Source organism: Zosterops lateralis, assembly GCF_965231275.1.
Source record: "Zosterops lateralis genome assembly, chromosome: W".
In the NCBI taxonomy this organism is placed as follows: Eukaryota; Metazoa; Chordata; class Aves; order Passeriformes; family Zosteropidae; genus Zosterops; species Zosterops lateralis.
The window spans coordinates 586,563-604,491 of record NC_139801.1 but is presented as its reverse complement, the minus strand read 5'-3'; the positions used below and the strand labels follow the sequence as shown (position 1 = coordinate 604,491).

Below are 17,929 nucleotides of genomic sequence, written 5' to 3'. Positions count from 1 at the left end.
GTCTGGCCTGGCTTGGCCTGGATTGGTCAGTGGTGACGCCATCACTGCTGGCCTGGATTGGTCAGGCATGGATTGGTCTGGCATGGATTGGTCAGGCATGGATTGGTCAGTCAGAGATGACCCATCACTGTTGACCCCATGGCTGTTGACATGGATTGGTCTGGCCTGGATTGGTCAGGCATGGATTGTCCACCATGGATTGGTCAGTCAGGGATGACCCATCACTGTTGACCCCATGGCTGTTGACATGGATTGGCCTGGCCTGGCTTGGCCTGGATTGGTCAGTGGTGACCCCATGGATTGGTCTGGCATGGATTGGTCAGTCAGTGTTGACCCCATGGCTGTTGGAATGGATTGGTCTGGCATGGATTGGCATGGATTGGTCACTCACAGATGACCCATCACTGCTGGTGTGGATTGGTCAGTCAGGGATGACCCCATGGATTGGTCTGGCCTGGCTTGGCCTGGATTGGTCAGTGTTGACCCCATGGATTAGTCAGTCATGGATTGGTCAGGCCTGGATTGGTCAGTGGTGACCCCATGGATTGGTCAGTGGTGACCCCATGGATTTGTCAGTGGTGACCCCATGGATTGGTCTGGCATGGATTGGTCTGGCCTGGATTGGTCAGTGGTGACCCCATGGATTGGTCAGTCATGGATTGGTCTGGCCTGGATTGGTCAGTGGTGACCCCATGGATTTGTCAGTGTTGACCCCATGGATTGGTCAGTCATGGATTGGTCTGGCCTGGATTGGTCAGTGGTGACCCCATGGATTGGTCAGTGGTGACCCCATGGATTTGTCAGTGGTGACCCCATGGATTGGTCTGGCATGGATTGGTCTGGCCTGGATTGGTCAGTGGTGACCCCATGGATTGGTCAGTCATGGATTGGTCTGGCCTGGATTGGTCAGTGGTGACCCCATGGATTGGTCAGTGGTGACCCCATGGATTGGTCTGGCATGGATTGGTCTGGCCTGGATTGGTCAGTGGTGACCCCATGGATTGGTCTGGCATGGATTGGTCTGGCCTGGATTGGTCAGTGGTGACCCCATGGATTGGTCAGTCATGGATTGGTCTGGCCTGGATTGGTCAGTGGTGACCCCATGGATTGGTCAGTCATGGATTGGTCTGGCCTGGATTGGTCAGTGGTGACCCCATGGATTGGTCAGGCCTGGATTGGTCAGTGGTGACCCCATGGATTGGTCTGGCCTGGCTTGGCCTGGATTGGTCAGTGGTGACCCCATGGATTGGTCAGGCATGGATTGGTCTGGCCTGGCTTGGCCTGGATTGGTCAGTGGTGACCCCATGGATTGGTCAGGCATGGATTGGTCTGGCCTGGATTGGTCAGTGGTGACCCCATGGATTGGTCAGTCATGGATTGGTCTGGCCTGGATTGGCCTGGATTGGTCAGTGGTGACCCCATGGATTGGTCAGGCATGGATTGGTCTGGCCTGGCTTGGCCTGGATTGGTCAGTGGTGACCCCATGGATTGGTCTGGCATGGATTGGTCTGGCCTGGATTGGTCAGTGGTGACCCCATGGATTGGTCAGTCATGGATTGGTCAGGCCTGGATTGGCCTGGATTGGTCAGTGGTGACCCCATGGATTGGTCAGTCATGGATTGGTCAGGCCTGGCTTGGCCTGGATTGGTCAGTGGTGACCCCATGGATTGGTCAGGCCTGGATTGGTCAGGCCTGGATTGGTCAGTGGTGACCCCATGGATTGGTCTGGCATGGATTGGTCTGGCCTGGATTGGTCAGTGGTGACCCCATGGATTGGTCAGGCATGGATTGGTCAGGCCTGGATTGGCCTGGATTGGTCAGTGGTGACCCCATGGATTGGTCAGTCATGGATTGGTCAGGCCTGGATTGGTCAGTGGTGACCCCATGGATTGGTCAGGCCTGGATTGGTCAGGCCTGGATTGGTCAGTGGTGACCCCATGGATTGGTCTGGCATGGATTGGTCAGGCCTGGATTGGTCAGTGGTGACCCCATCACTTCACTTCTCCTTAAAGGAGTTTTTGCTTTTTTCCTAAAGGATTTTTTGCTTCTTTCCTTAAAAATTTTCTTCTTTTCCCTAAAAAAAAAATCTGATCTTTCCTAAAAGATTTTCTGCTTTTTCCTAAAAAATTTTCTCTCATTTCCTAAAAGATTTTTTGCTTCTTTCTAAAAGATTTTTTGCTTTTTCCTAAAAGATTTTTCCCTAAAAAAAAAATCAAAACCTCCCTTTTCTCCTGCCTTTTGCACAGAGAAAAAAAACCTGCAAAAAATCCACTTTCTCCACCCCAAACTCTTTTTCTTTCTATTTCCCCCATTGAATTGATAAAAAATTGGGATTTTTAAGGGGCATTTTCCCCCATTGAATTGATAAAAAATTGGGATTTTTAAGGGGGATTTCATCCCAATTTTTTTTTTTTAAACTTCACTAATTTGTTAAAAAATCCTGGTTTTTCTCTGAAGGAAAATTTCATTAAAAATCTTATTAATGATGGGCACAAGTGAAAATCACTGGAAATAAAAATTGAAATATTCCTGCTGGATAAAGTCAAGGAGGGATGGGAAGAATTTGGGAAAACAATTTGTTGTTCCGATGTTCCTGGAGGTTTTTTCTGGCAGGAAAATGTTTTACAGAAAAAATTCTACAAGGGTTTTAAAGGAGTTTTTTCCTCGATGGGAGGTGGTTTAAATAGGGGAAAGTGGTTCACAGAGGGGAGATCTGGGAATGGGAGTGGGGGTGACAATGAGGGGACGCAGTGGGGTTGGTGGTGGTGTCATTGTCATTGTCACTGTCATTCCCATTGTCATTGTCATGGCCACTGTCATTGTCACTGCCATCATCATTTTCCTTTCCCATTGCCAGTGCCATTCCCATTGCCAGTGCCACTGCCATTCCCGTTGCCGTTGCCATTGTCGTTGCCATTGTCATGGCTATTGTCACTGTCATGGCCGTTGTCATTGCCACTGCCTCTGGAACTGTCATTGTCACTGCCACTGCCATTCCCATTGCCACTGCCATTGCCAATGTCATGGCCATTTCCATTGTTAATCCCACTGCCATTGCTATTCCCACTGCCATTCCCTTTACCATTGCCACATCCAATCCCATTGCCACTGCCACTGTCACTGCCACTGTCACTGTCACTGTCACTGTCACTGCCACTGCCATTCCCACTGTCACTGCCATTGCCACTGTCACGGCCATTTCCATTGTTAATCCCACTGCCATTGCTATTTCCATTGCCATTCCCTTTACCATTGCCACATCCAATCCCATTGCCACTGCCACTGTCACTGTCACTGTCACTGCCACTGTCACTGTCACTGTCATTCCTATTCCTATTGCCACTGCCATGGCCACAGCCACTGTCATTCTCATTGCCATTGTCACTGCCATTGTCATTCTCATTGCCAACCCCATTGCCACTGCCATTGTCACTGCCATTCCCATTGTCCTTGCTATTCCCACTGCCATTGCCACTGCAATTCTCACTGCATTCTCATTGTCATGGCCATTGTCATTGCCATTGTCACTGCCACTGTCATTGCCGCTGCCATGGTCATTGTCATTGCCATGGTCACTGCCATTCTCATTGCCACTGTCATTGCCGCTGCCATGGTCATTGTCATTGCCATTGCCATTGTCATTGTCACTGCCATTCTCATTGCCACTGTCATTGCCGCTGCCATGGTCATTGTCATTGCCATTGCCATTGCCATTGTCATTGTCACTGCCATTCTCATTGCCACTGTCATTGCCGCTGCCATGGTCATTGTCATTGCCATTGCCATTGCCATGGCCACAGCCACTGTCATTCTCATTGCCATTGTCACTGCCATTGTCATTCTCATTGCCATCCCCATTGCCACTGCCATTGTCACTGCCATTCCCATTGTCCTTGCTATTCCCACTGCCATTGCCACTGCAATTCCCACTGCCATTCTCACTGTCATGGCCATTGTCATTGCCATTGTCACTGCCACTGTCATTGCCGCTGCCATGGTCATTGCCATCCCCATTGCCACTGCCATTGTCACTGCCATTCCCATTGTCATTGCTATTCCCACTGCCATTGCCACTGCAATTCCCACTGCATTCTCATTGTCATGGCCATTGTCATTGCCATTGTCACTGTCACTGTCACTGTCATTGCCGCTGCCATGGTCACTGCCATTGCCATTGTCACTGCCATTGTCACTGCCATTCCCATTGTCATTGCTATTCCCACTGCCATTGCCACTGCAATTCCCACTGCCATTCTCACTGTCATGGCCATTGTCATTGCCATTGTCACTGTCACTGTCACTGTCATTGCCGCTGCCATGGTCACTGCCATTGCCATTGTCACTGCCATTGTCACTGCCATTCCCATTGTCATTGCTATTCCCACTGCCATTGCCACTGCAATTCCCACTGCCATTCTCACTGTCATGGCCATTGTCATTGCCATTGTCACTGCCACTGTCATTGCCGCTGCCATGGTCATTGCCATCCCCATTGCCACTGCCATTGTCACTGCCATTCCCATTGTCATTGCTATTCCCACTGCCATTGCCACTGCAATTCCCACTGCATTCTCATTGTCATGGCCATTGTCATTGCCATTGTCACTGTCACTGTCACTGTCATTGCCGCTGCCATGGTCACTGCCATTGCCATTGTCATTTCCATTGCCATGGTCACAGCCACTGCCATTCTCATTGCTATTCCCATTGCCATTCTCATTGTCAATGCCATTGTCACTGCCACTGCCATTCCCTTTGTCAACGCTATTGTCACTGTCATTGCCATTGCCATGGTCACAGCCACTGCCATTCTCATTGCTATTCCCATTGCCATTGTCATTGCCATTGCCATTCTTACTGTCATTCCCATTGTCATTGCCTCTGCCACTGTCAGTGCCATAGCCATTGCCATTGCCACATCTATTCCCATTGCCACTGCCATTGTCATGGTCATTGCCATTGTCACTGCCATTGCCACTGCCATGGCCATTGCCATTGCCACTGTCATTGCCATTGGTCATTGCCATTGTCACTGCCACTGTCACTGTCATTGTCACTGCCACTGCCATTCTCATTGCTATTCCCATTACCATTGCTATCGTCACTGCCATTGCCATTGCCATTACTACTGTCATAGCCACTGTCATTCTCATTGCTATTCCCATTGCCATTGCCCTTACCATTGTCACTGCCACTGCCATTCTCATTGTCATTGCCATTGCCATTGCCGTTACCATTGTCACTGCCACGGCCATTCTCATTGTCACTGCCTTTGACACTGCCATTCTCATTGCTATTGCCATCGCCATAGCCACTGCCACTGTCATTCCCATTGCCACTGCCATTGTCACTGCCACTGTCATTCCCATTGTCAATGCCACTGTCACTGCCACTGCCGCAACAGCAATGGCCGTGGGAATGGCAATGTCAATGGCAGTTGTCACAGCCACTGTCATTCTCATTGCTATTCCCATGGCCATTCTCATTGCCATTGCCATTGGCATTCCCATTGCCACTGTCATAGCCATTGCTATTGCCACTGCCATTGCCATTCTCATTGCCATTTCCATTTCCATGGCCATTGCCATTGTTGCTGTCTTGTCATTCCCATTGCCATTGCCATTCCCGTTGTCATTGCCACTGCCATTGCCATTGTCATTCCCATTGCCACATCTATTCCCATTGCCACTACCATTCTCATGGCCATTGCCATTGTCACTGCCACGGCCATTCTCATTGTCACTGCCTTTGTCACTGCCATTCTCATTCCCATTGCCATCACCATAGCCACTGCCACTGTCATTCCCATTGTCAATGCCACTGTCATTGCCACTGCCGCAACAGCAACAGCCATGGGAATGGCAATGTCAATGGCAGTTGTCACAGCCACTGTCATCCTCATTGCTATTCCCATGGCCATTCTCATTGCCATTGCCATTGCCATTCCCATTGCCACTGCCATGGCCATTCCCATTGTCACTGCCATTGCCATTCTCATTGCTATTCCCATGGCCATTCTCATTGCCATTGCCATTGGCATTCCCATTGCCACTGTCATAGCCATTGCTATTGCCACTGCCATTGCCATTCTCATTGCCATTTCCATTTCCATGGCCATTGCCATTGTTGCTGTCTTGTCATTCCCATTGCCATTGCCATTCCCGTTGTCATTGCCACTGCCATTGCCATTGTCATTCCCATTGCCACATCTATTCCCATTGCCACTACCATTCTCATGGCCATTGCCATTGTCACTGCCACGGCCATTCTCATTGTCACTGCCTTTGTCACTGCCATTCTCATTCCCATTGCCATCACCATAGCCACTGCCACTGTCATTCCCATTGTCAATGCCACTGTCATTGCCACTGCCGCAACAGCAACAGCCATGGGAATGGCAATGTCAATGGCAGTTGTCACAGCCACTGTCATCCTCATTGCTATTCCCATGGCCATTCTCATTGCCATTGCCATTGCCATTCCCATTGCCACTGCCATGGCCATTCCCATTGTCACTGCCATTGCCATTCTCATTGCTATTCCCATTGCCATTCTCATTGCCATTGCCACTGCCATTCCCATTGCCACTGTCATGGCCACTGTCATTGCCATCTCCATTGTCATTGGCACTGCCATTGCCACTGTCATGGTCATTGCTGTTGTCACAGCCACTGCCATTCTCATTGCTATTACCACTGCCATTGCCATTGTCACTGCCATTGTCACTGTCACCGCCATTCTCATTGCCATTGCCACAGCCACTGCCATCGTCATTATCATTGTCATTGCCATTCCCATTCCCATTGCCACTGCCATTGTCATTGCCATTGCCACTGTCATTGTCATTGCTATTACCATTGCCATTGCCATTGTCACATCCAATCCCATTGTCATTGTCATTGCTATTCCCATTGCCATTCCTATTGCCACTGCCATTGTCATTGCCATTGCCACTGTCATTGTCATTGTCTTTGCCATTGTCATTGTCATTGCTATTGCCATTGCCATTGCCATTGTCACATCCAATCCCATTGTCATTGTCATTCCCATTGCAATTCCCATTGCCACCGCCATTGCCACTGTCACTGTCACTGTCATTGCCATTCCTACTGCCACTGCCATCATCATTTCCATTCCCATTCCCATCCCCATTCCTGACCATTGTCACACTCCCAGATATAAAATATGGAATAAAAATAAATATAAAATCCTCACCGTTGTCACACTCACAGATATAAAATATGGTATAAAATAAATATAAAATCCTCACCGTTGTCACACTCACAGATATAAAATACGGGTATAAAATAAATATAAAATCCTCATCATTGTCACACTCACAGATATAAAATATGGAATAAAAATAAATATAAAATCCTCACCATTGTCACACTCACAGATATAAAATACGGGAATAAAATAAATATAAAATCCTCACCATTGTCACACTCACAGATATAAAATATGGAATAAAAATAAATATAAAATCCTCACCGTTGTCACACTCACAGACATAAAATACGAGAAAAAATATTTGCTATTTTACCAAATTAATTTGATAAAAAATCCCGACCATTGAAGAAATAAAAGATGGAAAACAAATCCCACCAAAAAAAATAAAAATGAGATTTTATTTCCTGCCCCATTTTTTCCTCCCAACCCCAAAGATAAAAGGAAATTTCCTTACTTTGTATTCTGGAATTGACAAAAGGAGGAGAAAGATTGTCGTGAGAGCTGAGCTCTCGGCCGGCCACGTGCTCGTAGTGAGGCCCATCTCCGAAATTCTGCCAAAAAACGGGAGAAAAAGGGAAAAAAATTACATTTTACACTTTGGGAACGACACAGAAAAATCCAGCTTGAAGGGAAAGTAATTGGGTTGGAATGAGAAATTACAGAGAATTTTTTTTTTGATATTTGGGGGATGAGAAAGGGAATTTTTGTTGGGATGATGTTCCTCAGAAATTGCCAAAAAAATCCCCCAAAAAATCAAAAAAAAATCCCCCCAAAAATACCCCAAAAAAATCCAGAAAAAATCCCCAAAAAATCCCCAAAAATCCTTTAAAAATCCCCTAAAATTCGCCAAAAAATCCTCCAAAAAATCCTCAAAAAATCCCCAAAAAAATTCTCAAAAAAATCCGAAAAAAATCCCCAAAAATCCCCCAAAAATCCCCCAAAAAATTCCCCCAAAAAGCCCAAAAAACTCTTTAAAAATCCAAAAAAAATCCTCCAAAAATCCCTAAAAAATTCCAAAAAAATCCTCCAAAAATCCCCCAAAAATTCCCAAAAAATTCCTCAAAAAATCCCCAAAAAATCCCCCAAAAAATCCCGAAAAATCCCCCAAAAAATTCCCCAAAAAAATCCCCAAAAATCCCCCAAAAAATTCCCAAAAAAATCCAAAAATTCCCGAAAATTCCCCCCCAAAAAACCCACATTTTTTTGGATTTTTTGGGGGATTTTTTGGGGGGAATTTTTGGGGATTTTTTGGGATTTTTGGGGGGAAGTTTGGGGGATTTTTTGGGGATTTTTTTGGGATTTTTAGGGATTTTTTGGTGAATTTTTGAGGATTTTTTTGAGGATTTTTGGGGGATTTTTAAAGGATTTTTTAGGGATTTTTGGGGGATTTTTTAGGGATTTTTTGAGGATTTTTAAAGGATTTTTTTGGGAATTTCTTTAAGATTTTTTGAGGATTTTTTGGGGATTTTTGGGGGGATTTTTAAGGATTTTTAAGGATTTTTTGAGGATTTTTTGGGATTTTCGGGGGGGATTTTTTTGGGATTTTTGGGAGATTTTTTGGGGATTTTTTTTTTTTTTTTGGGATTTTTTGGGATATTTTGAGGATTTTTTTGGGATTTTTAAAGGATTTTTTGGGGATTTTTTGAGGATTTTTTTGGGATTTTTGGGGGATTTTCGGGGGGATTTTTTGGGGGGATTTTTTTGCAATTTTTGAGGACTTTTTTGGGGATTTTTTAAGGATTTTTTTGGGAATTTTTTTGGGGATTTTTTTTTTTGATTTTTTGGGATTTTTGGGGGGATTTTTAAAGGATTTTTTGGGGATTTTTTTGTGAATTTTTGGGGGATTTTTTTGTGGATTTTGGGTAATTTTTTGAGGATTTTTTTACAATTTTTTGGGGGATTTTTTGATCTATAAAAATGTGATTTTTTAATGAGAAAAAGAGGACAATAAACTGATTTTTACTCACCCGGGATGGGCTGGGATGTCCCGCGCTCCCCCAGGACCCTGAGCTGCTTCTTTCTTCTACAGCTGAACAAAAAAAAGAATATTTTCTTTAGGATTTTGTGGTGGAAATTAAAATTATTTCATTTATTTTTGATTTTTATTTTTGTCAGGGAATGAATTAATTTAATTGGGAAAAAAAAATGGGATTTTTTGGGATTTTTTATTGTATTTTTAGGAATTAAATTCTGATTTTGTTGCTGTTTTTACCCCACAAAGTTTTTACAAAACTTTAAATTTTCCAGAGTTTTTTTCTCTTTTTTTTGGGGGGAGGAATTTTCTCTTCAGGAAATGTGGGATCAAGACCATGAAAACAAATCAAAATCAAATAAAAATAATAGAAATAAAACTAAAAAATTAAAATTTAAATTAAAAAAATTAAAAAAAATAAAAACAAAAAATAAAAAATTAAAAAAAATAATAATAATTAAAATAAAAATAAAAATAAAAATCGAAATAAAAAAATAAAAATAATTAAAAATAAAAATAAAAATAAATAAATAAATGAAATAAACCTAAATAAAAATAAAATAAAATAAAATAAAAATAAATAAAAAAATAAAAATTAAAATTAAAATTAAAAAAGAAATAAATAAAAAATAAAATTAAAATTAAAATAATAAAAATAATAAATAAATAAATAAATAAATAAAATAAACCTAAATAAAAATAAAATAAAATAAAATAAAAATAGAAATAAATAAAAATAAATAAAAATAAAAATAAAGATAAAAATAAAAATAAAAATAAAAAATAAAAGTAATAAAAAATAAAAATAAAAATTAAATAAAAATAAAACAAAAATAAAACTGAAGGACTGGAAAAAAACCATTTAAAAACACACCAAAATCTTAATTATTTTTTATTTTCTGAATCATTTTTTTGCCTCCAAAGCAAAAAATGACTCTGGGGAAGCTCCAAATCCAATTGGGGATCCCAAACCCCAAATCAAACTGGGGATCCCAAAGCTCCAAATCAAATTTGGGATCCCAAAGCTCCAAATCAAATTTGGGATCCCACAGACCCAAAACCCCAAATCAAACTGGGGATCTCACAGTTCCCAAAGCCCCAAATCCAATTGGGATCTCACAGTTCCCAAAGCCCCAAATGCATTTGGGATGTCACAGTTCCCAAAGCCCCAAATGCATTTGGGATCTCACAGTTCCCAAAGCCCCAAATCCAATTGGGATCTCACAGTTCCCAAAGCCCCAAATGCATTTGGGATCTCACAGTTCCCAAAGCCCCAAATGCAATTGGGATCTCACAGTTCCCAAAGCCCCAAATGCATTTGGGATCTCACAGTTCCCAAAGCCCCAAATGCATTTGGGATCTCACAGTTCCCAAAGCCCCAAATGCATTTGGGATCTCACAGTTCCCAAAGCCCCAAATGCATTTGGGATCTCACAGTTCCCAAAGCCCCAAATCCAATTGGGATCTCACAGTCCCAAAGCCCCAAATCCAATTGGGATCTCACAGTTCCCAAAGCCCCAAATGCATTTGGGATCTCACAGTTCCCAAAGCCCCAAATGCATTTGGGATCTCACAGTTCCCAAAGCCCCAAATGCATTTGGGATCTCACAGTTCCCAAAGCCCCAAATCCAATTGGGATCTCACAGTTCCCAAAGCCCCAAATGCAATTGGGATCTCACAGTTCCCAAAGCCCCAAATCCAATTGGGATCTCACAGTTCCCAAAGCCCCAAATCCAATTGGGATCTCACAGTTCCCAAAGCCCCAAATGCATTTGGGATCTCACAGTTCCCAAAGCCCCAAATGCATTTGGGATCTCACAGTTCCCAAAGCCCCAAATCCAATTGGGATCTCACAGTTCCCAAAGCCCCAAATGCATTTGGGATGTCACAGTTCCCAAAGCCCCAAATGCATTTGGGATCTCACAGTTCCCAAAGCCCCAAATCCAATTGGGATCTCACAGTTCCCAAAGCCCCAAATCCAATTGGGATCTCACAGTTCCCAAAGCCCCAAATGCATTTGGGATCTCACAGTTCCCAAAGCCCCAAATGCATTTGGGATCTCACAGTTCCCAAAGCCCCAAATCCAATTGGGATCTCACAGTTCCCAAAGCCCCAAATGCATTTGGGATGTCACAGTTCCCAAAGCCCCAAATCCAATTGGGATCTCACAGTTCCCAAAGCCCCAAATCCAATTGGGATCTCACAGTTCCCAAAGCCCCAAATGCATTTGGGATCTCACAGTTCCCAAAGCCCCAAATCCAATTGGGATCTCACAGTTCCCAAAGCCCCAAATCCAATTGGGATCTCACAGTTCCCAAAGCCCCAAATGCATTTGGGATCTCACAGTTCCCAAAGCCCCAAATGCATTTGGGATCTCACAGTTCCCAAAGCCCCAAATGCATTTGGGATCTCACAGTTCCCAAAGCCCCAAATGCATTTGGGATCTCACAGTTCCCAAAGCCCCAAATGCATTTGGGATGTCACAGTTCCCAAAGCCCCAAATGCATTTGGGATCTCACAGTTCCCAAAGCCCCAAATCCAATTGGGATCTCACAGTTCCCAAAGCCCCAAATGCATTTGGGATGTCACAGTTCCCAAAGCCCCAAATGCATTTGGGATCTCACAGTTCCCAAAGCCCCAAATGCATTTGGGATCTCACAGTTCCCAAAGCCCCAAATGCATTTGGGATCTCACAGTTCCCAAAGCCCCAAATCCAATTGGGATCTCACAGTTCCCAAAGCCCCAAATGCATTTGGGATGTCACAGTTCCCAAAGCCCCAAATGCATTTGGGATCTCACAGTTCCCAAAGCCCCAAATGCATTTGGGATCTCACAGTTCCCAAAGCCCCAAATGCATTTGGGATCTCACAGTTCCCAAAGCCCCAAATGCATTTGGGATCTCACAGTTCCCAAAGCCCCAAATCCAATTGGGATCTCACAGTTCCCAAAGCCCCAAATGCATTTGGGATCTCACAGTTCCCAAAGCCCCAAATGCATTTGGGATCTCACAGTTCCCAAAGCCCCAAATCCAATTGGGATCTCACAGTTCCCAAAGCCCCAAATGCATTTGGGATGTCACAGTTCCCAAAGCCCCAAATGCATTTGGGATCTCACAGTTCCCAAAGCCCCAAATGCATTTGGGATCTCACAGTTCCCAAAGCCCCAAATGCATTTGGGATCTCACAGTCCCAAAGCCTCCCCAGCCTCTCCCAGCTCCAAATCAAATTGGGATCTCACAGTCCCAAAGTCTCCAAAACTCTCCATCCTTTCCCAGCTCCAAATAAAATTTGGGATCTCACAGTTCCCAAATCACATTGGGGATCTCACAGATCCAAAGTCCTCAAATCAAATTTGGGATCTCACAGAGCCCAAAGTCCCCAAAGCCTCTCCAACCTCTCCCAATCCTAAATCAAATTTGGGATCTCACGGTGCTCAAATCCCCAAATCCAATTTGGGATCTCACAGTGCCCAAAGCCCCAAATCAAACTGGGGATCCCAAAGCTCCAAATCCAATTGGGGATCTCAGAGTTCCCAAAACCCCAAATGGAATTGGGGATCTCACAGTCCCCAAAGTTCCAAATCAAATTGAGGATCTCACACTCTCCAACCTCTCCCAGCCCCAAATGTATTTGGGATCTCACAGTGCCCAAAGTCCCCAAAGCTCAGCAGCTTCTCCCAACTCCAAATTAAATTGGGGATCTCACAGAGCCCAAATCAAATTGGGATCTCACAGTGCCCAAAACCCCAAATCCAATTGGGGATCCCAAACCCCAAATCCAATTGGGGATCCCAAACCCCAAATCAAATTCCCAAACCCCAAATCCAATTGGGGATCCCAAACCCCAAATCCAATTCCCAAACCCCAAATCCAATTGGGGATCCCAAACCCCAAATCCAATTCCCAAACCCCAAATCCAATTGGGGATCCCAAACCCCAAATCCAACTGGGGATCCCAAACCCCAAATCCAATTGGGGATCCCAAACCCCAAATCCAATTGGAGATCCCAAACCCCAAATCAAACTGGGGATCCCAAACCCCAAATCCAATTGGGGATCCCAAACCCCAAATCCAATTGGGGATCCCAAACCCCAAATCCAATTCCCAAACCCCAAATCCAACTGGGGATCCCAAACCCCAAATCCAATTGGGGATCCCAAACCCCAAATCCAATTCCCAAACCCCAAATCCAATTGGGGATCCCAAACCCCAAATCCAATTCCCAAACCCCAAATCCAACTGGGGATCCCAAACCCCAAATCCAATTCCCAAACCCCAAATCCAATTGGAGATCCCAAACCCCAAATCAAATTCCCAAACCCCAAATCCAATTGGGGATCCCAAACCCCAAATCCAATTGGGGATCCCAAACCCCAAATCCAATTCCCAAACCCCAAATCCAATTCCCAAACCCCAAATCCAGTTGGGGATCCCAAACCCCAAATCCAATTGGGGATCCCAAACCCCAAATCCAATTCCCAAACCCCAAATCCAACTGGGGATCCCAAACCCCAAATCCAATTCCCAAACCCCAAATCCAATTGGGGATCCCAAACCCCAAATCAAATTCCCAAACCCCAAATCCAATTGGGGATCCCAAACCCCAAATCCAATTGGGGATCCCAAACCCCAAATCCAATTCCCAAACCCCAAATCCAATTGGGGATCCCAAACCCCAAATCCAATTCCCAAACCCCAAATCAAATTTGGGATCCCAAACCCCAAATCCAATTGGGGATCCCAAACCCCAAATCCAATTCCCAAACCCCAAATCCAATTGGGGATCCCAAACCCCAAATCCAATTGGGGATCCCAAACCCCAAATCCAATTCCCAAACCCCAAATCAAATTCCCAAACCCCAAATCCAATTGGGGATCCCAAACCCCAAATCCAATTCCCAAACCCCAAATCAAACTGGGGATCCCAAACCCCAAATCCAATTCCCAAACCCCAAATCCAATTCCCAAACCCCAAATCCAACTGGGGATCCCAAACCCCAAATCCAATTGGGGATCCCAAACCCCAAATCCAATTCCCAAACCCCAAATCAAACTGGGGATCCCAAACCCCAAATCCAATTCCCAAACCCCAAATCCAATTGGGGATCCCAAACCCCAAATCCAATTCCCAAACCCCAAATCCAATTCCCAAACCCCAAATCCAACTGGGGATCCCAAACCCCAAATCCAATTCCCAAACCCCAAATCCAATTCCCAAACCCCTAATCCAATTGGGATCTCACAGAGCCCAAACCCCAAATCATTTTTAACCCGTTTTTTGCCATGGAAAATTCATTTTTCGCCCGTTTTTGCCAACAAGGTTCTCCAGGGTGGTGGAACCTCATTCGACAAAGACAACAACGACAATTTCTCACAATTCCAAACCAAAACATTCCCAAATCCGAGATCGAGCCACGAATTTTTTTTTTTTTTTGACAATTTCCAAGAAATTTTTCCTTCAGGAAAACTATAAATGGTAAAAAAATGGGATAAAGCCAGAAATAAAAAGGGAAAATGGTTCAAGTGGGTTCCTAAAATGGTTTGGGGTGTAAAAACAGAATTAAATTTGCCCAAAAATGAGATTTTTTTAGTTGTTATTTGGGTTTTTTGAGTCTTTTTTCCGATCAAATTCAGGTTATTTATTTGGTTTAAAGCAGCGAAATGTTATTAATAATATTAATATTAAATTAATAATATTAATATATTTCTGATCCCTCATAATTCCCCCATCCTGAGCTTGAAATGTTATTAATAATATTAATATTAAATTAATAATATTAATCCACTACTCCACAAGTTGATTTTTTTTAGATAAATAAGAGCAAACAACTTTTTCTTTTAAATAATAATAATAATAAATAATAGAAAAGGACAATAAATAATAATAATAAAATAAATAAAAATAATAAATAATAAGTAATAATAATAAATTAAAAATAAATAATAATAATAAATATTACATAATAAATAAAAATAATAAATAATAAGTAATAATAATAAATTAAAAATAAATAATAATAATATTACATAATAAATAATAAAATAAAAAATAAATAATAATAAATCGTAACAAATAATAATGAATAATAATAAATAAAAATAAAAGTAAAAATAAAAATTTCCTTCCTTTCACTTCCTTCCTTTTTTCATCTTTTAAATAGTAAAAAAAAAATCACTTTTTTTGTACTTTAAATAAGACAAGAGAAAGTTGAGGAATTAAAAAAAAATAAACTCAATTTTATCTCCAAAATCCTCATTTTTGTCCCCAAAATCTTTAATTTTGTCCCCAAAATCCTCATTTTTGCCTCTAAAATCCTCAATTTTGCCCAATCTAGAATAGAAATAAAATAAAAAAAAAATGAATTTATGGGGTGTCAGTGAGGGCATTAATTTGGTTTGTGAATTAAATTTTAAATCTAAAAAATTAATTTTTTTTTAATTGAAATTTTTAATTTTTTTAAAATTAGATTAAATTTTAAATCTAAAAAAATTAAAAGGGTTAATTTTAAGACAGGAGAATTTTCCTCTGTTTATTCAAGATTTCCGAATTAAATTTAATTTCCAAAAAAATATAAAATCAACAAAGGGATTTTAAGGGGCAGAAAAAAAAAATCCCAAAAAAAATCCCCCAAAAAAATCCCCAAAAAATCCCAAAAAAAATCCCTAAAAAATCCCCAAAAAAATTCTCAAAAAAACCCAAAAAAATCCCCCAAAAATTCTCAAAAAATCCCAAAAAATCCCCCAAAAATCCCAAAAAAATCTCCAAAAAAATCCCCAAAATCCCGAAAATTCCCCAAAAAAAAAATCTCATGTTTTTTGGTGATTTTTTGGGGATTTTATTTTTATTTTTGTGGATTTTTTAGGGAATTTTTAGGGATTTTTGGGGGGATTTTTTAGGGATTTTTGGGGGGATTTTTAAAGGATTTTTTAGGGATTTTTGGGGGGATTTTTAAGGGAATTTTTAAGGGATTTTTGGGGATTTTTGGGGGGAATTTTTTGGGATTTTTGGGGGATTTTTAAAGGATTTTTTAGGGATTTTTTGGGGGATTTTTTAGGGAATTTTTAAGGGATTTTTGGGGATTTTTGGGGGAATTTTTTGGGATTTTTGGGGGATTTTTAAAGGATTTTTTAGGGATTTTTTGGGGGATTTTTAGGGATTTTTTGGGGGATTTTTTTTGGAATTTTTAGGGATTTTTTAGGGATTTTTTTGGGGAATTTTTTGGGGACTTTTTGGGGAATTTTTTTTTATTTTTGTGGATTTTTGTTTTAATTAAAAAAACTAAAAATAAATATGGCAAAAAATAAATAAATATGGCAAAAAATAAATAGGGCAAAAAAATAAATATTGTAAAAAAAAATAAATAAATATCACAAAAAAAAAATAAATATGGCAAAATTAAATAAATATGGCAAAAATAAATATGGCAAAAAATAAATAAATACGGCAAAAATAAATATCCCAAAAATATCATTTATCTCTTAAATAAAAATTTATAATAAATCTATAATAAATTTATATAAAATTTCAATAAATAAATATGGCAATAAATAAATAAATATGGCAAAAAAATAAATATGGCAAAAAATAAATATCACAATAAATAAATAAAAAATAGCAAAAATAAATATGGCAATAAATAAATAAATATCACAAAAAAATAAATATCTCAAAAATATCATTTATCCTTTAAATAAAAATGAGGAAAATGAAGATTATTGAAGTTTTCCAAAAGGGTTTTTTCCTGTTTTTTGTCGCCGAAATCGCGATTTTTATTTCAATCTCAAAAAGAAACACCTTGAGGAGGTAAAAAAGGGAGAAATCCAAGGATTTCTTTGAATTTATGAGGTTTAAAATTTGTATTTTTAGCCATAAAACCTCCCTGGAAACGCTCCCACCGTTCAAACCCCGTAATTCAATCAAAGCTTTTCAGAGCTGACGTCAAGAAGGAAAATAAAAAAACATCCCGACGGGTCCAGAAAGGGCCAAAATTGAATTAAAGGCTGGATATTCCACAGGGAATCTTGTTTAGTGGGAATTTAGGATTTAATGGGGGGAAAGATGGGCAGAGGTGATTTAGCAAATGGAGGGAGATGGAAAAAGAGACGGGAGAAGACCAAAAAATCCGGATTTTTTACGGTGGGGGAAATGGTGGGGTTGGTTTTGAGATGATGCAGCACAAAAAAAAAATCCCTATTTTTTTTTTATTATATTTGAACCTATAAAATGAACCCAATTCCTGTTTTATTTGGGATTTTAGATCCGAAGCTACAAGAGGAACCCAATGATTTGTGTGTTTTGCCCTAAAGTTGCCCCAATTCACGGCCTGGATGTCACAGAGGGGTTTGGGGTTTGATGTGCATTTGGGTGGGGCCGTGGGGTGACACATGAACATCTGTAGGGTGGGGATACACACACATATGACACAGCAGTGCCATGTATGACCAAGCTGAGCGTGTCACACACACATGACACAGCAGTGCCATGTACACACATATGACCAAGCTGAGTGTGTCACACACACACATGACACAGCAGTGCCATGTACACACATATGACCAAGCTGAGCGTGTCACACACACACATGACACAGCAGTGCCATGTACACACATATGACCAAGCTGAGCGTGTCACACACACATGACAAAGCAGTGCCATATAAACACCCGACAAAGCCGCGTATCACACACATATACACAGTGTGCCCCATACACATATATGACCAAG

The 17,929-nt window shown here is 41.5% G+C and overlaps 1 protein-coding gene across 1 annotated transcript in view; it reads right to left on the bottom strand.

Moving 5' to 3' along the window:
- LOC310922065 (transcription factor 4-like) overlaps positions 1-17,929 on the bottom strand; it is an 85,191-nt gene that overhangs the window by 55,560 nt on the left and 11,702 nt on the right. Inside the window, 2 exon segments of the mRNA XM_083882385.1 lie at positions 7,688-7,784; positions 9,201-9,262. Coding sequence (XP_083738511.1) covers positions 7,688-7,784; positions 9,201-9,262 — 159 coding nt within the window.